This window comes from Electrona antarctica (assembly GCF_951216825.1).
Source record: "Electrona antarctica genome assembly, chromosome: 6".
NCBI lineage: Eukaryota > Metazoa > Chordata > Actinopteri > Myctophiformes > Myctophidae > Electrona > Electrona antarctica.
The window spans coordinates 13,626,607-13,650,099 of NC_136811.1; the positions used below are offsets into that span (position 1 = coordinate 13,626,607).

Genomic DNA, 23,493 nt, shown 5'->3' on the forward strand with positions numbered 1-23,493 from the left:
GAATTTTTAACGTACATATTTTAATGTGGATCGGCCCCATCAACACGTCCAGGTGAAGACACTGTAAATACTGTACACATTCCACTGCTGAACATAAATATGTCCCTGTACACAAGATAACAAGAGAACAATAAAGCACAGCCTTGAACCTTGAACTGCAGCACATGAACCGCTCTAATTTAATCATTTTTATTTTCTCCCAGTAGTTATTGCCAGCTCCCCGTTAGTCTCGGGTAGCCAGAAGATCAGAGATCGCCATGTGTCTGGGGAAATCTAAATTCAGTCTCTTCATTTCAGGCTTGGATGCCAGATAAAACCAGCAGTAACAAACCTGTTAAATCCTGTTACCATCCGATATGAAGGTCCGCCCCACCTTTCTGAATTGTTTCCACACAGATTTAGCCCATTAAGTGAATTCAGCAGTCAATTCACCTTTCAGTATGGTGGAGATGTCTGATCGCCTGATCGACTGTGATCCCTGCGTCTGCTTCCATTGTTGTCAGCCCAGGGAAGGTGTCTGTAAACAACCACATATACAGCAAACATTCACCGGGTGATAATGGTAATGCGTGAGGAATTTCATGCACTCGTCCTCAGTTCCCCTTCCTGTTGAACAGACCAACCAGCAGGAGCCACTACCGCAGCAATCTGAGAACCCATCGGCAAAAAAATAAAGGAAAACTAGAAAAAGTGCCCTTCTGGGCACAGGTCTCCACCAGGAGGATAGGACTGTGTGAGATGTTTGGCAAAATGTTTAGGAGTAATATAAACATGTTAGCCTTTGATGGCAATTGGATGATTTGAGGCATTTTGTTCCAAAAATTTGTTTTGCAAAAATCAACCGGTTGGTGGCGCTATAACAGGCCAATGTGAAAAGGGTGGGATATATTCCTCAGCCTAGTAAGAAAATGTGTGAAAGATTTCACGTAAATTGCATGCTGCGTTCATGATTTGAGGCTTTTGTTCAAAACGGGGCAATCTTGCAAACTGTGAAAGCCAATTATAGCCAATTAGGATGGAATATGAAATATCGGACAGATCCGACTTGAGCACATGACCATAGAGATAGTGTGTAACGATTTGTGAGGTGGCGCTATAAAAGGCAGATGCGGAAAATGCAGGTCAAAGGTTTGTCCTTGGCCACTAAGGAGTGTGCATGCAACGTTTCACGCAGATCGGTGCAGTTTTAGGTAAAAATGTGAAAAGCTGCCTCATGGTGGCGCTATAACAGGCCGTTCTGGAAAATGCGGGGCAGAGGTTCATCGTTGCCATCCAGGGAGTGTGTGTGCAAAGTTTGGCATCGACCGGGTTAACGGTGCCGGAGATTAGCTGTACACAGACGGACGGAAGGAAGGAAGGACGGACGGACGGACGGACACACACACACGCGGACGGAGTGCAAAACATACTCTCTCCCCATGCCTTCGGCCTGGTGGAGACAAACAGCGCCTACTAGCGCAGTGACAAGGACAAGAACCCCTGCCGGCTTAGCCTGGCTAATAAGCCAGACCGAATCAGCCGTTGGCAAAAAAAAAATTGCCTGCCGGCGGATTACGGTCTGGAGAGGCTCAATTGTACGCCCATTTCCTACACCAGAGAACTGGTGGCCAATCGGGACACGGTATGCAATATGGGCGGGCTTTGGTACAGTGACGTTCAATGCTTGAGACCTTTGACTGACAGTAGCTCTGACCAATTGCGTCAAAGAGAAAATGTTTGAACCCGCCCCCCGGGAAACAAGATCCATACACAGCATCTCCAGACTCAAATACCACACGATTAGTGATTTGAGTCTGGCTTATTAGCCAGGCTACTGCCGGCTCACCTCCACGAACACTGACTGTACCTTGGAGAGGCCCGGCCCCCCGGCCTCCGCACAAACACATCTTCAAGCTACGGTGATGAATCTTACGTTTCTGAAACGTTAGCATGCTTGTTGACATGGCCAAATAAATTGGTGAGAGTGAGATGTATCGTCTACGGCCAGAATACCCATGTGTGTTACCTTTGGTTAGGGAGCATATCTGGTTACATTTTTAGTTTTGTTTATTTTCCCATATATATAAAAGCACACTAAATTAATCAAACCATTTCTGCCTTTTTGGTCTGTCACTTATTTTACAGGCTTCGTTTATGACTGAAAAAAGAAAAACGTAGACTGAAGCCTATTTCAAGCATTTTATTGGGTGCTAGTACAAGAAAACGACTAACGTTTCGACCCAAGCGGTCTTCATCAGAGTAGGTCGAAACGAACTATTGTCCTTGTTCCTGTGATGCACCGGACCAGCCGTTCCAGGCTTGACGTGCGTTGGTAGATTCCCTTTGTTCTAAAATTACGTCTACCCCTTTGTAATTGAACTTAAAAATACACCTTGCCCATATATTCAATATTCAAACAAATCTATTCATGCAGCCAATTTATTTTAGTTACATGAATTGTAACTTTTATTTTTTTAAACTCCTTTTCGACTGTATCCAAAGGTTCCTTCATTTTTTCCCCAGCACAAAAAAAGGTAAATGGTGCATTTATATAGCGCTTTTATCCAAAGCGCTTTACATAGATTGGGCATTACATTAACCCACACATCCATACAGCAATGGCGGAGGAAACCATGCAAGGCAGCAATTAGGGGTTGCTTACTGTAAGTCAATCTGAATTAAGAGCGTTTGCTAAATGCCTAAATTGGGTTCAGAGTCTTTGCTTCGACACTAGCTCTACCGGCCACTCTACACCTGAGCCACCACCACCCCTTAATAAAATGATAAAGTCTTATCATCAGAAACATGAACAAAATGTAACAATTTTGATAATATAAAGGACTAAGAAGCTTTGGACCCACCACCGAGCCTTGGGGTACCCCACAGGTGACTATCCCAAGTTCTGAGTTAGCGTTATTTGCATTTACATACCGATATCTATTCTCAACATAACTTGTTACACAATTGTATGCAACACTTCTAATGCCATAATTCTATCCATGTTCCCAGTATGAGTTTTGGACAAAATCTGGAAGAGTAGCAAAAAAGTGTTTTGCAGAAATGGACCTGACCTACAAACATATATTTAGTATCATGATCTAAAGATGGAATCCAGGGAAGCAGGATGGTATGCCTCCTAAATGAGGCCAATTTTAAAAACACGTGGGCTTCCTTGACCCACTGGCAGCGTACAAGTTATGTTTATGGCTGATTGGTCCAGCAGTTTGAGATTTTACACACACACACACACACACACACACACACACACACACTGTCAGGGGCGACATAATTACCTCCTGGCCTGGCAGAAGAAAACTCACTCTTACCATGAAGACCGACGTCAACAGAGTGTTGTGTGGGCTAACTCGCCAACACCCAGAACTACAGGCATAAAAATAAAATTAAGGTACAATATGTTATGTATGTCCATATAACCTTTTCAGTGAACACTTTGCATTCTATAAGCAGGGGTTCTCAACACGGGGGTCACCAAAATATTTTGGGGGGGGGTCCCCAAAAAATATTTTCTTTTCTTTTTTGCAAAAATGAATGGCTGATAATGGCTGGAAAACGTAGTAGAGTTTACATAGTACACATAGTGCATGATGTATTTTCGTTATTATTATTAAGGTTATTGTAGCAGTCAATTTGTATTGGGGGCGGGGCGGGGGTTGCAAGACACGGCCAAAGCATTTCTGGGGGTCCCCAGCCAAAAACGTTGAGAACCCCTGTTCTATAGCACTGCTCTATAACACTGTTCTATAACACTGTTCTATAGCACTGTTCTATAATACTGTTCTATAGCACTGTTCTATAGCACTGTTCTATAGCACTGTTCTATAACACTGCTTACAGCTGAGCAATACGACCACAGTCCACTTCACCCCTTTTGCAACTAGATCTTTTTTGAATGTTTGGGAGACAAGAAACACTTTCCTGGGGTTTTTAGATATTTTAGAATTTCAAAGTGTCCATGATGTCATGGACACTGGGCTCACTTTCTTCCTGGACTACAATTCCCATAATGCTTTGGTGCACTGTTCCTCCTTGTGGATAGGGAGAGGTCTTACTGAGACATGTAGTCCAGGAAGTAAATGAGCCCATTGTATGCAACACTTCTAATGCCATAATTCTATCCATGTTCCCAGTATGGGGCTATAGTTCCAGACTCTATATAGCATTCGGAGATTGTGGAATAGTTGTCTGGCTACATGAGACTACAAAAGGCGTGAAGTGGCCCTGCGGGTTAATATCAGAATACTGATATATCATTGATTTCAGCTGTTACAATTCCAAACATGCAAACATGACCCGCTTTAATTACTTCACTCTAAATTAGTGCTAGTATTAAAATGTTATTGTCTTTTTTTATGTCAAATGTGTTTGTATTTATTTCATAAAGTTAACATACCATAACTATAATTAAAGGCATTTGAAATTAAATAAAAAAATGGAATTGGAACACACTGCCCTTAGAGATCAAGCGCGCTGAATCAGTGTCCTCTTTTAAATCCCTTTTGAAAACACACTTTTATAGATTAGCCTTCACTGCCAATCTCTATTAATATTTTAGTTTTTTCCCCTGCTGTTTATATTTTGGTCATTGAAATGTTTACTGCTGCGTATTTTGCCGTTTGTCTATGTAAACCACTTTGTAATGCAATTTTGAACGTTTTATTATTTTATTTGGTCATTGTTTTATCATTATTCACTTAACCTCATGAGCCCTAGCCTCCCTATTCTGGGCATGTCATAATAATAATAGGAGAACATTCTGCAAAACTCGGCCAAAATAGACAAATTGTGAGCTTGTAAATCGGCTATTTTCACTACTTGATATACAACTAATTAAATAGGGTTCAAGTGGTTAAAAGATACATGCTAGCATGACACACACACACACACACACACACACACACACACACACACACACACACACACACACACACACACACACACACACACACACACACACACACACACACACACACACACACACACACACACACACACACACACACACACACACACACACACACACACACACCAACCCTTAAACCCTACGCTGCTTTGTGGTCTACACGCCAACGCTTAACCTAATCTCACACAGCACCGGATAGGCCAATGAGAAATGTGTGTGTGTGTCATCTCTGTGAACAGTTTGAGTGTGTGCTCGTGGTGGGGTATCTATGCATGCATGTGTGACTATGCTTACGTATGTCCAACTTTGTGTGTGTGTGTGTGTGTGTGTGCGCGCGCACCACTGGGAGAATGACTGGAGACAGCTGGCTGGAGGGGGGGTAGCTGGGGGGTGAGTGCTCTATCTGATACACAGACAACATTATCAGCCGAGGCAATGGTTTGTACGTCCCTCTGTCTGTCCGTCCGTGTCCATCCCAGTGAAAGTGCGGTTGGGACTCCGGAGTACAGCGGAATAGCAGGGAGTCAGTCATATTACACCTGAGAACGTAGAGGGAGGGGGGAACAGGGCTGTCGGCCTGTGGGGTGGGTGAGCAAAACACACACAAACACAGCAACAAGGCGGATCAAATACAGTGGAGCGTGCAGAGCGGATGGGCAACTTATGGGGTTCCCACACTCTGTCACTGCTGTAAAGCTGGTGTATGGACGAGGGCTAAAAACCAACCGCGCAGCACGCACGCGCGCGCAGCCAGTGTGTGTTTGTGGGTGTGGAATACAAAGCTTGCATATTTATGTAGGTAGTACAGGTACACACATAGATTATGTATTTTGTGCATAAACATACATGCACATAGGACAGTGTGTGTGTGTGTGTGTGTGCGTGCGTGTGTGCGTGCGTTGACAATAAGCCAGGATTTAGGAGACGTCACACATGCATGCACGCGGACACACACACACACACACATAAAAAAAGCATGTTTTTTTTCTTTAAAAAACAGAAGGCTGTTTATTGTATAATAGTACATAGAACATTTGGCAGTCATAGTTATTGACAGAAACAGAATCTCTTTTTGCCCTCCATGCTGTGCCTCTCCATAACTTGGCAGTGAACCTTCCATACCTCTTCACACAAGGGGGGGTTTCTCCTGTCATAGTGCACTGGAGTCCCCTTCACAACACCACATGTCTCCATTTTGTCAAAATCAAGACGTTTAGGCTTTGTTCAGACCACAGGCAAATCAAGAGTTTCAGACCACAGGCAAATCAAGCAGATCTACAAGCTCATAGCACGGCACTGAGTGCCGTGCTACGAGCTTGTAGGTCTGCTATTTTTGAAAAATCGCAAAAAGCGCGAACATTTTTAACTCAAATATGTGCTTCCCTGGAACAACATATTTTCAGATGGGGGTTCCGCGGCCAATTGCATATATTTTTGGGGGTTCCTTGACATGAAAATGTTTGAGAACCACTGACATAGAAACATGGGTTTTTCAGAAAACTGTCAGGATTTAGAAGGCATTTGTAGAATCGTCCTCAGGTCTAAATGGGTTAACTTATATACCCAAAAACAGCAGTTCTACCAGCTCACAACACGTCGCAGCACGTTGTGAGCTGGTACATCTGCCATTTCCTCCGAGCGACACTGTTGTACAATACAGTATAAAATAAATCAGGCATCAGTGACTGCTGGGTGTCCTCCTCCTGAGTGTCTTTAGAAATGAGATTTGAATCCAATTTCAAACCTGATAAAAACAAATCTGACTCCAATCTGGATAAGCCAAAAGAATCTGATTAGCGCTGCCAGTCTGAACATATAGCCTTTAGACGGGTGTAACTGCCCTCCTAAGGCAAACAGCAGCAACTCGTTTTTGTGCGTTTAAATGACGAAAGGTTTAATTCAACACAGAAATATCTCTTTTAATGTTTAACTTTTTAGCAAAATAAGTGACTGGGATTTTGATTTAATATCAATTAGGGAGGTATTGGGGTAACCCTTTTTTAATAGTCTTTGGTATGACTCAGCTGGGGGTTGAACCCCAACCTCCCAGCCTCAATTACAAGGTCGCTGAGCTGGTGCCAGTCGTAATGCATAGCAGGCAGCAGCCGATGCAAAGCTCAAATATTGATTCAGATGATAATTTAGTTACATGCTTATATTCTGCTAAAAAAGACTTGGTGATGGCTGCCTGCAGCAGTCACCCGTCAGCTGTCTTAACTGATTGTTAACATCCCTAATATCAATAACAAATAAATACATAATGTATAAATTATTATTTATTTTTTCTTCTGAAAAGAAGGAGAAGAGAAGAATCCTTAAAGGTTACGGACACGTGCTGCTCTTTGCCTTTGCAGGGCTGACAAAGATGATGGAGGGGAGTACAGACTACCCCTAATTTCATGTTATGTAGCACCCCACCCACATTACTGTGCTACTGGACGCTTCAGCAATCAATACTGTTCCAACCGTAATCCCCTTCTTCACTACTACAACACTGTTGTAACCAAATACACCCAGGCCTGCATGGGCAGGGCTTTTCTTAGAAAAACATCGATCAGTAATCACATGGGCCTTGAGCCATAGCTTTCCGTCTCTCTCTCTCTGTCAAAACAAGCTGTCGAAGCAACCCAGTTTAATGTACAGTATTATGGTGACCTCATACTCTGCTTTCTCATGCGCCGCAGACTGTTTTCATGTTGAAATTAGAGATGTCCCGATAGAGGGTATGCGCATGACATCATCGTCAAACCAGGAAGTTATGCAGGAACGCCTACTGAGTGGCAAAATAATTACTTTCTGGCCTTGACAGCCCATACATCCAAACAAAAAAGTCCAATATGATTGCATTAAACGACGTTAAACTCAATTTGCCACTCGATTTGCCATTCACTTTATGCATGCGCATACCTTCTATGTATCGGTAAAGTATCGGATCAGCCCTTATTTAGTCATATCGGGTCGTATCGGCAAATATGCCAGTCTAACCACAGATCCGACACAGGGGTAAGGGCTGGGGTTGACACTATGGCAGGTAAATAAAATGTTGGGGCATGTGGAGTTTGCTTTCGAGTTGCCCAAACTGCAAGTGCACATTTGAGTGAGGAGTCCGCTATAAACACAACACGAGATATATAGCTAGATAGCTATAAACACTATTCCCAGTTGGTGGACTTCAAAATAAGATATTTTTTCTTTTTTTTATTATTATATATATTATATATATTATTCTCTGGTATCGGTATTGGTTATCGGCTAACACAGAAATTGTTGTATCGGGATCGGAAAGGAAAAAAGTGTATCGGGACATCCCTAGTTGAAATAATACAAAATAAAATAAAAATACATTTAAAACAAAACAACAAAAATTGGAAGACCTGTAAAAACACGTCATGTAGCCAGAACATTAAAAAAATAATAATAATTATAAAAATCACGGTATAATTCTAAAAACCCCCAAATGACTGTCCTGTTTAATCAGTTTAAACAACGGACCCTCCTAACAGTAGAGCGGGCAGCACAGCTAATGAGTGGCTTCAGCCTTTGTCGTACGACGGTGTCTAATTCTGCGTTCACACCGGCAGGTACAAAAGATAAAGGTACAAAGATAAAGGTACAAAGATAAAGGTACAAAGATAAAGGTACAAAGCTACAGAGCATATTTGTATGCTTGCATCTGAAGTTGAGGCCAGCTCAACGCATTTGTAGCAACTACAAATATCAGATGTATCTCAGTATCTTCACGTCAGTGGTGTCCATTGAAAATGAACGGTAGCCTGTATCTTTTGTTATCTGCCAGCAAACGCAGCATTATGCCAAAAATCAGCCAATCCACAAGCTGCACGACGTGTTGCCGAGCGACTATTTTAGGGCATGGTGGCACACCGCCGCGTGACAAAGTATAAATCAGGCTTAACTGGGAAGTGGTGATGCGTGGGTGGAAAGAGGGCGGGTTCAGAGGTCATCCACACCAGGAGAAATACTGTATCGGGAGTCAGAGTTAGCCTAAAGGTCAGAGTTCATACTGTGGGCCGTATGACCTGCAGAAGTAGCACCACATTCCCCTGGTGGACCACCCTGGGGGGGGGGCGCGGGAAAGAACACATCCTCCTTACTGGGGGGGAGGGGGAGGGGGGGGGGGGGGGGTGCTTGTGCTTTTGAATGGGAAAATGTGAAAGAAGGGAAGGGAAGAAGGCCCCCCCATAGTGCTTAATTAGCTGCCTATTAAAAGGTAGGGCAACGGATAAAGGACAACTTTAATACCTTTAGGGTTTTTTTTCCTCCGCCCACATAATTATATGGGAATGACTTAAAAAGGTGACCCTGAAAGTAAACTGCAGTGATGACATCATGAGTGGAGGAAGTATGTGGAAAGTCTAGCATTCAAAATATTTGCAATGCTCTACAGTAAAAAGGTTCAATTATATGTATATTGATGATATAAATATCCTTGCATTTGTTTACAGGGAGTGGTGTGAGGACAGACATCCTCGACTCGTCAACATCACAACAACTGAATCGTGTTGGGGGCGGAGCAGGTTTAGCCATTCAAAACGCCTATTTTCCAACATTTATAAAATATATGTATTGCTTATGGGAATGCCAAATCATAACACACTGTCTATAAGTACAGTTTTGGTTTTGTTTTGTTCACATTATCTGAATGATCACATTTAAAAGTATCTATTACCCTGCCTATTAAGCCTGCTGTCATCATATCTAAAGATATACCTCTCTGTGACGACTGTGTGAAATAGCTGTGATCCGCACTCTGCACACCTACGGTACACTACCGCAGGCAGCTTTACTGTGAGAATCACGATATGCACCATGTTTGACTGGAATGGATTGGATATCATGGCTATCTGGCAGAAGAAACCTTGCATCTCCAATATTTCACCCCCTTATGTTTGTTCCAAAAATGAACGTCCCGTTTGTTATAAAGTAAAAGCTTATGTATGAATGTAAAAACCACAATGGCTTGACGGTCTCGCTGAAAACACCTATTGATCCACACATTTGCCTTTTTTATGTTGTACACTTTTGAAAGTGTTTGCCTTGAATTAAAGTGGTTAAGTCTGTCTGTATTAACAAGAGCTTGTTGTGACTAAATAACAACAAACTTCCCAAACTGTTCAGGTCGAGACCCAAAAGAGAGATTAGACGTTTGCCCGGGACGCAAACTAGTGAAAATAGCAAACACACAACGCGTTGCGAGCTTGTAGATCTTGTAGATATTCATGGAATTTCTGAGATTTGTTGCTTTGTTTGTTTTAAAAAATAATAAAATTGTCATTTATGTGTTATTAAAACATAGATAAAAAAACGTTTGAAATATTTTTTTTTTAAATGTAGGAAAAGAAAATGGGATTTTTACTCAAGTCGTGACCCATAACAATTGGTCTGTGACCCACAAATGGTCCCCTGCCCACTGTTTGGAAAACTAAAGGTAGTGGTTTTGGAGATACAACGTTAACGCCGGAAAGCAACAACACGCAATCATACAGATATCAGGCATACATTCTGTGAAATAATATTACCTGTTTTATCTCTGTAACTCAGAGCAAACATTAATTTAGAAGTCTGTGAAATAACACTAAAAATAAAAATGTCTGGACACTGTTATTTGCAATGTTGCTGGAGCACGTTTCTGTGACAAACATGATAATACTCAACTCAACGCCCACTGGATGACATACAAACTGAAGCTTATTCTAAGGTTGCACTGATGTGTATGTAAAAGCTTTAAATGCTTAGAATATAAAATAAGGGAGTCCCCCTCTGTACTCTATGGAACACTCTACTGCCCCCCACCGGTTGGCTGCGGTAACAACATGGCTGCCAGTAGACAAACATACAGGGAATGGGACCATAATTCTTATAAAAAACACAACTTCATACAAAATAAAAGCAACAAAAATATATCTGTGTACAAAATACATTTGTTTAGGAGACCCCTGAAACGCCAAGCACGCCGCATAGTAGAAACCCATGAGCCCCACGAAACCTTTTTGATTTCTGTCCCATTCGCTCGGAAGACGAACACGCATTTAAAAACCCTCGACTGGCATTAGATACACAAACACAAGAGTACGCTTATCTAATAAGTTGTTTGCAAATACATGGTGCACTCTCCATGTACGCGCGTAGATTAACATAAGCTTGTCGCATTTTGTATTCCAAGATTGTGTGTGTGTGTGTGTGTGTGTGTGTGTGTGTGTGTGTGTGTGTGTGTGTGTGTGTGTGTGTGTGTGTGTTCGGGTGAGTATTTGTACAGCGAATGTGAATGAATAAATCCTCTGTGAGAAGGTGGCTGGAGTTGTAGAATTTGGGGAATGTCTCTGAGTGTGTGTGTGTGTGTGTGTGTGTGTGTGTGTCAGAAAGTCAGTTGGAATGCACGCAGTACGAGTGTGTGCTTCATTCTTCAGTGGCAACGGGAGAAATCCCCGGAATGGACCGTGTGTGTGTGTGTGTCCTTTTGTAGTTGTTTGGGTACCTGCCAAGTGCGTTTACACATACCTGGAATTTGTCCTTTGCAGTTACCCATCCTAACTATTAGGAACAGCGGGCACCTATGAACAGCGCCCAGGGAGAGTGTGTGTGTGTGTGTGTGTGTGTGTGTGTCTGCTGTAAAACGAAGTGCCCAGTTTGGGACATATGAATAAACTTGACCTTGAGTCTCAGTACGGGGGGAGGTACTTGGGGAACAGGTAGAGGTCTTTACAGAGGGAGCTGGTGAACTCGGACATCTCTTTACAGCGGTGGTGTGCTGTGCCGGGGGCGTAACCTTCCCTCTCTTTGATGCGTCCGTTTACCTGGCCACGCACACGCACACGCACACGCACACACACACACACACACACACACACACACACACACACACACACACACACACACACACACACACGTTACGATTAACACAATTAGTGCCACCACCTGTCCTGGTGGACAAAAGTAGTGGCACTTGCCGCTTGGGTGCCACGTGATGAGAAGGAATTTCACTACGACGCGTCCGGTTTGTCGCCATCTTGGATGCTAATAACAATAGCGCCAAAGTTAGCGAGGTCCATCCTCGTTCCAGAAAACGCCAATATTCCAATGGCCGGAAAATCAGAAATGACCTCCGAACATCGCCGATCTGATACACTATGGATAGTGCCGAATTTTCCGAGAATAGAACGTGGAAAGGCCGTGGCTAATACAGAAGCTAATGGAGTTGGTCGCGCAGACGAGGCTCTACCAACCGTGCCTAGCAACCGGAGAGATTCCAAAAAAAAGGCATTATTATATCGATATAAAGCGCATTAAGACGAGTATACTTGTCCTCCGCACATCGCATATTTATTTAATAGGATGAGTATACTCGTCTAAAGCAGTGGTTTTCAACCATTTTCATATCAAGGACCATTATTTATTCCGCATTTCAGCCACGGACCTTGATGACATTTAGCCTCTCAGACCCAAGACTTAGAATATTTTGTTGTCGTTGGATAAGATTTTGTCCATAATTCCGTACTGTATTGCATTGATGTGGACGGTACCATTAGGAGAGACAACAGCCCAGCAAGCCAAATGACGTCATGATGACGCTCTCTGGTGACGTTCAGGACGTTCAGTTCTAGGCCAGATCACAGACCATATGGGGATGATCTTTACGTAATTTCCGGGACGTCTTCACCAGTTGAAATAATAATAGCTTATTCTGGACCAGATCTGACTAGTTATGATATGACATTTAAGCTGATGTGGCCTCGATCGGAGTCTCTCTGATTCATCCAGGGACATCCGTCTTAGTGGGCAGAATTTATGTTGGTTGAAATCAGGTGATATTCTGGGCCAGATCTGACTAGTCTTGGTTTGACTTGATCTGGCCCCAATCAAGACAGTCACCAATTCGTCCAGGTGCTGACCGTGCTTGCTGGGAGGCAAACATCAAAATATCAATTCTTCTATATTCTCTAATTGTGTAGACTTCTTGTAAATTAAGTAATGCTGATGTTTAACCCATTTTGGGCGGGAACCCCTTTTGGTGTTTTAAACATTATGTTATAATTTAGCTATTGAAAAATAGCAGATCTACAAGCTCGCCACCGAGTGGCGCGCTACTAGCCTGGCTAATAAGCCAGACTCAAATCACACTGTTGTGTGGTATTTGAGTCTGGAGATGCTGTGCATGGATCTTGTTTCCCGGGGGGCGGGTTCAAACATTTTCTCTTTGACGCAATTGGTCAGAGCTACTGTCAGTCAAAGGTCTCAAGCATTGAACGTCACTGTACCAAAGCCCGCCCATATTGCATACCGTGTCCCGATTGGCCACACCAGTTCTCTGGTGTAGGAAATGGGCGTACAATTGAGCCTCTCCAGACCGTAATCCGCCGGCAGGCAATTTTTTTTTGCCAATGGCTGATTCGGTCTGGCTTAATAGCCAGGCTTGAGCGCTACGAGCTTGTAGGTCTGCTAATTTTGAAAAATCGTGAAATTATTTATTTCAGAAAACTGGAGGATTTAGAAGATTTTTTTTTAATTTTGAGGTCAGGCCTAAATGGGTTAATAATGTAACTCTTGAGAGCGTAAAATGAAACCAAATGGACCATTACAGGTCCATATGGTTTCATTTTACGCTCTCCCAAATATCATTTAGCTGGGGACCACCTGGAACCCCCTCAAGGACCACTGGTTGAGAACCACTGGTCTAAAGCATCAAACCCGGACCGCTACCCTAGCCGTCCGGGCCACAGCAGGCCATTCTGTTTACCTGCACCAGTATGTCGGCGATATGCGTGTCTCTGGAGCGGCAGCGCAGCGCTGTGTCCAGCTCCTGGATGTACCACGATCCTCTCTTGGTGTTTCTCATGGCAGCCGTGCCTGACAAGAGGTTAGAATTAAATACACAATCAATGCAATTCGGTACATTCTGGGTGTCCTTGGTTCTCAGCCAATTAGTGCGCTGACCATATCGTCGCTGTTGGGCAGAAACCTTGTAATGCCCATATTTTACCTTATATTTGACCTTTTTCTGTATTCTCTATAATTTAACCCATTTAGACCTGAGGACGATTCTTAACAAATGTCTTCTAAATCCTGACAGTTTTCTGAAATACCTATGTTTCTATATCAGTGGTGCTCAATATTTCATGTCAAGTTCCAGGGACCTCCCAGAAGCAAAGATTTGAGTTAAAAACATTAGAATATATATTCAAAGATTTGCGCCACATTTTCACACTTTTTCAAAAATAGCAGATCTACAAGCTCATAGCGCGCCACCGAGTGGCGCGCTATGAGCTTGTAGATCTGCTATTTTTCAATAGCTAAAGCATAACATAATGCTAACACCAAAAGGGGTTCCCGCCCAAAATGGGTTAATGGTAACAATCCTTTTAACACCTATTTTATACTCGTATGACAGTAGTGCGCAAAAGTTGCATGAATGGCCCATCTGATTTAACTACATAATAACTACATTGGATCCATTGGCGCGCAGGTTCTTTTTTCCATTTCCTGAAGAAAAAAAAAACGCTTTGGACTTACAAGGTTTCCATCCGACAGTGACAATTTGTATTTCTTGAAACTTGAGTCTTGATGACTGTCCTCTGTCTGTCCTCTCTACACTGTCCTATCCAAACATAGCAGAAAATGTCCCGACCACCATAATTATCTTGTTTTATATGCTCTTGTATTTTATTTCTTATGCCTGGCACTTCTCTCGAGTCTAATTCAATCACAGAATATTGCCTGCCCTAGGCCTAGACAGTATGTTTACCCTTTTTTGCTCATACAGTAATGATGAGCTAGTAAATTGAACTTTTTAGGACTGGATCATGAAAATGCTTAAAAGATACAAATAATATCTCTGGACAGTCATCCATCCCTGGATATGCTACAACATCAAATTAACATGAAAAAAAAAAAAGAATGGAAAATAAATCCACTCACACATCTTCTGACCTTTGAGGGAGGCGAAGCCGCAGATCATGTCAGAGCGCTGGGGTAGTTTTATTCTGGTCCTCCCCGTCTCCTGGCCCTGCCTGGAGGCCGGGTCGCCCTCTCCTTCCCTCCCAGCGTCCCTCTGCTCACAGCTGGGAGAGCCGGTCCTGTCTGGACCGTCTGTCTGCTCCACACCACAGTCCATCTCATCTGGAACATGACAGGCGGGAATGAGGAGAGAATGGTTTATCGGTTATTGATAGGGTTGTCCCGATTCAATCACGTGATCGGAAATCGGGGGCGATCACGTCATTTTCAAATGATCGGAATCGGATTGGGAGCAAAAGAACGTGATCGGGACATCCCTAGTATTAATATTATATCTATAAAAAATATTAATATTTGATTGGGAAAAATCGGGTATTGGCAGATAGTCAAAAGCAAATGATCGGATTCGGATTGGGAGCTAAAAAAAAAACGTGATCGGGACATCCTTAGTTCCTGTGATCGGAATTGACGATCAAGTACCCGATCAAGATCCCGATACCATGGCCAATCGATCGGAGCAATCCTGAACTCTGCATCCTACACCATCGGCATGAGAATCCTTCATCCAGGATATACACACCATCACTGAAGCCAGTAGGATTTACTTTGCTAGGACACTAGCAAACTGGCAAACCACCAGGAGGTTCTGGGACAGTTACTTAACACTTTAATCGCTCAGGGTTATTTAATCTATTACATTATAGCGCCCAGCCGATTTATAAACACGGACCCCTTTTCCGGACGGACCGGAAGTTGTTGTTGATGTGTGTGTATCAGCTAACAATAGCCACACTACTCTAGAGTCGATCGACAACAACGGGAGGTAAGAATAAATCTATCGAGACTAGCGACTGGACCGCGGAGCGCCGTCTAACACAGGATCTTTTTTCATAATTAGACGGGATGATTTAGATCGCGAGTTATGAACGTTTTAAGATTTTCGTTTTCATCAGCTAAACAGGGGAGGGAGTTTTTCGATGACGTCTCACTCTTGCGCGTCACCGAGGATTGCCCAACAGGCGCTCCTGGGCTATGGAGCCATGCGATCCGTTCTCATATCAATAAACTTCGTCTTTTGGACACTACTTCGTCCTGGGCGTCGGGCGTTACTAATAGAAAGGACAAAGAACTTCATCCTGGGCGATGGGAGTGTTAAGTTGAGGCAACTAGCTTTATGATCCTAAATTACACTAAAGCCCTGTTGCCTGTCTGCCCACTACACTACAATACATACACACACATGCAGGCAGCTGTGTAAACACAATCACACACAAACGTGAAAACGTCTTCACACACACATGCTTCCTTTGTGAAGATGGACATGCCTTACCTCCTCTACAGGCCTGAATGAAGAACATCTTGGGTTTGTTCTGCAGCAGAGGACAGTGGGCGTTGTCAAAGGCCTCAAACACCCAGTCCAGCTGAAACAGACAGAGGGGGCATATGATGTAAGTCACAAAGTCACAAACTCCAACAAGACATAATACTCCCTCAACCACATGCAAAGTTAAAGGCAATGAGCCTGCGTTGATTGACAGAAATCTATGCATTTTCCTGTTATTTCCGATCACTCGATAAACAGAAATGTCTATTATGTTTGATTAAATGAAACCCCAATTTAGCAATTAAAATGAATCAATTTGAATTGCTAAAAAATAGGAAGGACGGAGGGGAGTTAGTCAGAGAGAGGAGAGTGTAATGCCATAAACCATTTGAAGGGCAATATGATTGAAAACAATCCTAGTGACTAGGATATCGGGGTGCGCACGCTTATCCGACACACCAACATGTGGAAACAACGGTCGGACATGCGGTCGAACATACACTGCTCTCGTGCTTGTGGTTAGGGGTAGGTTGTCGGTCTAATCTTGACAGTCGGACCAATAGTATGTCGGAACTAAAGCCTGTACCCGTAGATATCAGTATATAACAGCTTTATCTTACTTACTTTAGCATCAATACATACTATTCTCAATTCTTATCACTTTGGTGCTGGTGATATTCCTGCTATGGGGAGGTGGCTAAAACCTCTTTGGGGGCAACACAAGTTCTTCCATGCAGGAAAAAACCCTGATCAAAAAGATATTCGGAACAAGTTAACAACATTCTTGTATTGCATGTCATGTCATGTCCACTGCCAAAAGCAGTGTGAGATTGCATCACATCATAGTGCCTGCTGGCGCCTGGCAGATAGGGAGAGGCGCTGTATGGTTGCTAATATTGCTATCCTGGATGCGGTGGCTCTCCGGATGACTGGAATGCATTGGTTGTGTTACGTTTAAGAGGCAGCAACAAGTCTGTCGAGTGTTCAGTAGTGCAACGTTTGATGTGCCCCCGGTCTGGTAAAGAGTACTATCGGCCATGTAAACGTCTCTTGTTGAAGTGTTTTAGCAGGAAAGACAATTCTTGCATTGTCGGATTTGGAGGATGCAGCATGTCCCACACTCTCCTTCACAGGTGAGAGTATCCATTGTTATGCCATGTTTAGTAAGCAGGTAATGGTTCAGTCAGTGTACTGGTCTATACAGCCAACAGTCTACTCTGACTGAGCACCTCGTCTGTAGCCTCGGAAACCCAGACGTTTTTATTTCCAGGGAGAAAAAAAAAGTCTGGGTCACTCACTCACTCTCTGCTGATTTCTGGTTGTCTGCACCTTTGTTAAAATGACGCACACGCGCACACACGTACTCACACACACTCCTCTCTGTCGCTCTAGTCTCATGTCGCGCAGCTGTGTCTAGTTTCTCCCGGCAGCCATAGAAAGCATAGGTGGACCCCAGGCTACCTCGTCTGTGCCATAAACTTGGATAGTGCATGGGAGCTGTTGTGAATGGCTGTTCATTCTGAACAGCCAATGTGCCCTTCAAGGGTCATTCTTACGAATTATTTACTGTGGAAACTAAAGTGGCAATCGTCTTTGATATAATATTGTGCTGCTCATTGGCCAACAGTAAGACTGCAGTAGCGGTAGACAGATATGTCCATTTGAAGAGAAAAAATTGATTTAAAAAATATATTATAATATTAAAATAATAATTACAATATTTTTGTTTGCTTTGTACATCTGTGAAATACTAATTAATCCAGTAGGTGTCTGCACCAGTTGTAGCAAAGAAATTGTGTTTCCATGACAATCAAATCACTTGCTCTGAATGAAAACGGTTCCTCCAACTATCCACTATCCAGGATTATAGCACTATCCGTACACACAGGAAAAAAATGGAATGAGCGATTCATTCATCACCGCCACCGATTGCGCTTTGCCATCAAACCTGGGACCCAGTGCGACGGCGGCTTATACGCTTGTTCTAACGAGTTCTGTCTGAGTAATTTCTGTCTGGCTCGCAGCTGAAAATACACGCAACTTATAGCGAGATGGCAGTGGAATCGCTCCTCTACCGTTCCATCCATCTTTTCTGCTCTGACCGAGACTCAAATTAAACACAGAACCACAATGTTTTCCTCTCCTCCTTCCCTCCTTGGTCTGGTGCCGACGGCAGGTGCGTGCATTCATCTCGTTAGGTGAGCACACTAGAGCCAGTTCAACATTGTATCATATAGTTTTAAATTAATTACATTTTGGTACCATGATGCCTATTATCGTGATGGCATTTGGATTAATTGTGATTTGTATATTAAAATTTAGATGTTTGTCTAATAAACTTATTCCATCATCATTTCCTGGCAGGGAAAGTAAACAGACAGAAAATAGACGGTCTCAAGACACAGACCCTGACAATACAGACAGCGGCATAATGGCACCGAAAATAAAACAAATGTAACTAGAAGTTTTTGCTCTCTTTTAATATCACATGAAAAGCTCATAATAAACCTTTATGTTGAGAATAGAATAGTCTCTTTGTTTTGTTTTTAACAGGCCTAAGCGGTCCCCAAAGGTTGAGGAATGAATATACTCATGCAAAAGGTCTGCCAGATGCTGCTCTAGGCCACTGCACGTGCGTGCACACACACACACACACACACACACACACACACACACACACACACACACACACACACACACACACACACACACACACACACACACACACACACACACACACACACACACACACTCTCTCTCTCTCTCACCGGCAACAGCTGTCCATCTGTGCCGTATATAGCACCTTCCACTCCATGTGAGAGTAGACACACCACACAGCTGTCCATGGTCCTGTGCTCCTGTCGTCGACGGAACTGCTCAATGCATGCCCGCATGTCCTGCAGAAAACAATCAGCACAAGCAACAGCACATGAAAGATGTCATTCCATAGATCAGGGGTTCTCACCCGTGGGTCGCGACCCCTCGGGGGGTCGCCAAATTATTTTAGGGGGTCCCCAAATTATTTTTTTAAAAAAAAGAAAAGAAAAGGGTTTTTTTTAATTTTTATTTTCACGATTTTTCAAAAATAGCAGACCTACAAGCTCGTAGCGCGCCACTCGGTGGCGCGCTATGAGCTTGTAGATCTGCTATTTTTCAATAGCTAAATTATAACAATGCTTAAAACACCAAAAGGGGTTCCCGCCCAAAATGGTTTAAGGTTATTGTAGCAGTCAATTTATATTGGGGGTCGGGAGGGGGCGAGGCGGGGGTCCCGAGACATTGCCAAAGCATTTCCGGGGGTCCCCGGCCAAAAACGTTGACAACCCCTGCCATAGATGTCCAACAAATACACATCATTAATATGCGCCTTGTGGGGACATCAAAAATTAAAAAGGCAAAAACAATTTGCTGCTTAACCTAAGCTTATTTTGTACCAATCGTAAATTTGGAACGCTAACGTTCCACATACTATCCTTGAGGTAAATAAAACACACATGCACACGGAGCACTACCTATTCTTTCATTCCCTTTGGTGAGAGTAGCCCACACACAGAGACATATTTCTTTACACACCCTAGACCACTGCTTCTCAACATGGGGTCCAGGGACCCCCAGGGGTACTTGAGAGGGTTCCAAGGGTTTCGCAGCTAAATCACCGATAGTAAAAAAAAAAAAAAATAGATGCCTCCGTAAGTCTGCGAGGAAATCAATTTCTCTCACAGTTAAGTTAACACAGGAATCAGGATTAAGTAGACTGGGGTCCCAGAGATAGCATCATTGCCTGAGCAATTAGCACCCTCTTTGTAACAGGCCAGCAGGCAGGACCCTATGAAGTGCAAGTTAAGCAAACGTCTCCTCCATTCATTACTTCCGCTTTCTGCGTCCACAGACTAGACCATTTTACACTGCAGGGAATCTGTATCAACCAAAGTGTGTGTGTGTGGGGGGGCATGATTTGTTTGTTTGTCACTTGGATGTGGCTGGAAGCATGCAATTACAGTACAAAAGAACATCTGTGTGTCTGTGAGCTTGTGTGCATTTGTTGTTGTAATTTCCATTCCCATGCAGGTGTACAGTATCTCTGCATGTGTGCATTTCCATTTTAAGTGTATGTGTGCATAATTGCATATGGTTTGCGTTCGTCTCTGTTGGTGCGTGCGTGCGTGCGTGCGTGCGTGCGTGCGTGCGTGCGTGCGTGCGTGCGTTACCTGAGCAGGGAGGTTTCTCTTGACGATGACCGAATAGTCCAGCTCTGTGAAGACCTTCCTGAGGACCTCCTCGTCCACCTCGCCTCCCTTCCTGGAGTCCAGTTCGGGGGCGGCGAGGGGGTCAAAGGTCACGTTGCTGATCACCATGGCGAAGCCGCGGGGCGACGCCGCCATTCTGTAGGACTGGAGTGAGAACACGGTTCAGGAAGGAGGGAAGGAGAGAGACCGAGGGGGAGCAGGGAAAGAGAGAGAGAGAATGGAGATGGAATGGTTATGGTGGAGACTTAAGGCCTATTCATAGTCTGGATTTTCGGTGGTGAGGTGACCACCGCTCCGGTGGTGAGCTGACCACCGGAGCTGAAATAACGTTGAGCGGTGGTGAGTAAAAACAGAGAGAATGGCTGGAGCGGTGGTTTGCTCTTCACCGCGGCTTGTGACGTCATGTTGTAGTTCGGTGGTCACCTAACCGCCGAAAATCCAGACTATGTATGAGCCTTTAAAGGGACATTTCACCGCTGGAAGAAACTCCAGTCACTCAATGTTATAATAGTATTTGTAGTAGATAACAGTAGCACAATTTAAAATTTGCACCCTATGGCCAGAAAAATAATGAAGTCTGTGTGTTTGACTGGATTGCTGAATTCCTACAATGCCCATAATGCTTTAGTGCACTTCCCCTCCTTGTGGAGTGGGGGGATGCTGTGTGGAGGTGTGACTTGTAGTCCAGGAAGGAAGTGAGACCACATTTTCATGACAGGTTTTTGGTCATGAACATGGCGTCATGAACATGGCGTCATGAACATGGCGTCTAAAAAAACATATTACATACATGGAAAGTGTTTCTTGTGTCCTAAACATCATTAAAATAAGCTCTGGTTGCAAAAGGGGTGAAGGCCCTTTAAAAAACATGTTAACTAAATAATTTCAACAACAAAAAAATATCTATCTTCCATTCCACTTTCGTCTGTAAATCATATCTCCCTCCTCATATCCTGCTTATTTCTAAAAACGTCTCCTTCCTCTCGTCTTAGCCCTAATCTATTGGAATGCATACGATAACAGCTAAATGCGTAAAATTAGAGCAGTAACATGCGGAACAGAGCCAAGCATTAGCTGATAGCAAGACCCTAGTTGTCATGAGATTTCATCTTTTTAAATAAACTATTTCCATATAATCATGTAGTTCTACATCTAGCCGCAATTTGCAACTCTAGATTTTTTTTATAAAGGGTTGAATCTAGAGTTGCAATGCCCTCCATTGACTCCACACTCATCCAATTTGCGTTTGTGATCTGCTTGTATTAAACAACGTTAAACTCACCAACATTGCAGCTCTAGGCCAAGCTTGAATTATCCTCTTTCAATCTGCCGAGCTTTTGTGTCCACCGTAGACATGTTATGAGCTACTTTCTGTCAAGAAATTCTGTGCAAGTGATTATTTTTCTAAGTGTTTGGAAGCGCTCGTCGTAAGTCACTGAGCGGCCCTGTGTGCCATCTGTTTCGCATTTGCACATAATGCAGGAGGCAGCAGCGCGACCCCTTAATAAAAACTAGTGCTTCCAAACTCCAACACTTAGAAAAAGAATCACCTGCAGAGGATGTATTGACAGAAAGTAACTCATAACATGTCTACGGTGGATTTTTATGACACAAACTCTGCAGATTGAAAGAGGATAATTCAAGCTTGCCCTACAGCTGCAATGTTGGTGAGTTTAACGTTGTTTAATACAAGCAGATCACAAACGCAAATTGGATGAGTGTGGAGTCAATGGAGGGTATTGAAACTCTAGATTCATCCCATTATAAATGGTAGAGTTGCAAATCGCGGCTACTCTACATCTAGTTATGTCAAAGTAGCCAGACCTACAGTTAGAATGTTTCTCCATACATAATGTACATAAGAATGTGTTCATTCACGTGCCACATTACCTCGCATCAGAAAATATTTTTCACAGCCTCTGTTGAACCTAGAGCACAGGCTACAATGAGCAAAAATCTTTCTCGCAGCCTTGCTGAAACTATAATAGTACGGATTACAATCAGCAATGACAGACAAGCTGTCTTCTTTGAACCTATATAGATAGAGACTCAGCCTATAAGTGCAGGTTCAAATAGTTGATAGGAGAGTACATGGGCTTTCTTTTCACTAGAGTTCCTAGACAGATAACCGCCTGTGACACCGGTGACCTTGTTTAGAAGAGCATAAGGGCCACAGGCCCAAAAATAGCACAAGATGTTTGCATTGACGTCATCCAGTGAGGAGGTGTTTTTTTTTTACCTGCTGGTAGTGGGTGAGGTAGAAGTCATGGGAGGAGGCCTGCACAGGAGTGGTGATGGGGCTGTCAGCATCCAGACTCATCTCCATGGACTCTGGAACACACACACACACAGTCAGTCACACACAGTCAGTCACACACACAGTCACACACACAGTCAGTCACACACACACACACACACACACACACACACACACACACACACACACACACACGATCATTGTTACACGCTGCTCTGCATGTCTGCTCCTATTACAATACTGGACTCAATCCAGAATGTCTCAACCACCGGAGAGAGCCATTCAAGGCTTAAATGTTTCTGTAACGTAACATTTGCAGCTTGCTGTGTGGTAATCGGAGCCTCTGGTATGACAACAACCTTTGTATGAGCGCTGTGAGTCACTGTCGAAGGCGTGGCGCATGCAAGAGCTACAACTCTGCCACTTCTCCCACCGATACGGGTACATCACACGGAACACTTGACACGCCTGTCCGGAACAACAGTCGAGTCTGATTTATACTTTGTCGTACGACAGAGCGTAAATTATGCATTCGTGACTGACAGGAAAATACCTGTCTGTACACAACAAGACAGTCAAGCATTCCAGTTCCCAAAGGAGCTGTTAGAATTTTAAAAAAAAAGCTATTACATTATTTTAAGACTACCCAAAAATGTTTTTTTTTCTTTTTTTTGGAGCATTGCCCTAGTTTACACCTCTGGGAAAGCAAATTAACTCAACCACCCTCTTTAACCCGTTTTGGGCGGGAACCCCTTTTGTGTTATATGTTATAATTTAGCTATTGAATTTAGCTATT

General features: G+C 43.4%; 1 protein-coding gene and 1 long non-coding RNA gene across 4 annotated transcripts in view; one reads left to right on the forward strand and one right to left on the reverse strand.

Moving 5' to 3' along the window:
* Positions 1-5,886: 5,886 nt before the first annotated feature.
* LOC306925786 lies at positions 5,887-10,790 on the forward strand. Its single transcript, XR_013790304.1, has 2 exons — positions 5,887-8,481; positions 8,525-10,790. It is a non-coding gene; the product is annotated as an uncharacterized lncRNA (long non-coding RNA).
* casp2 (caspase 2, apoptosis-related cysteine peptidase) overlaps positions 8,468-23,493 on the reverse strand; it is a 48,188-nt gene continuing 33,162 nt past the window's right edge. For 2 of the 3 annotated variants that reach the window (XM_079504847.1, XM_079504846.1), the window contains 7 exons: positions 22,680-22,771; positions 20,402-20,584; positions 18,962-19,090; positions 16,200-16,290; positions 14,831-15,031; positions 13,653-13,762; positions 8,468-11,712 (listed from right to left, as the gene is read on the reverse strand). In XM_079504847.1, coding sequence (XP_079360973.1) covers positions 11,578-11,712; positions 13,653-13,762; positions 14,831-15,031; positions 16,200-16,290; positions 18,962-19,090; positions 20,402-20,584; positions 22,680-22,771 — 941 coding nt within the window. In that variant the 3' untranslated portion in view covers positions 8,468-11,577. The remainder of the gene's footprint in view (positions 11,713-13,652; positions 13,763-14,830; positions 15,032-16,199; positions 16,291-18,961; positions 19,091-20,401; positions 20,585-22,679; positions 22,772-23,493) is intronic. The other variant, XM_079504848.1, reaches the window with a different exon arrangement.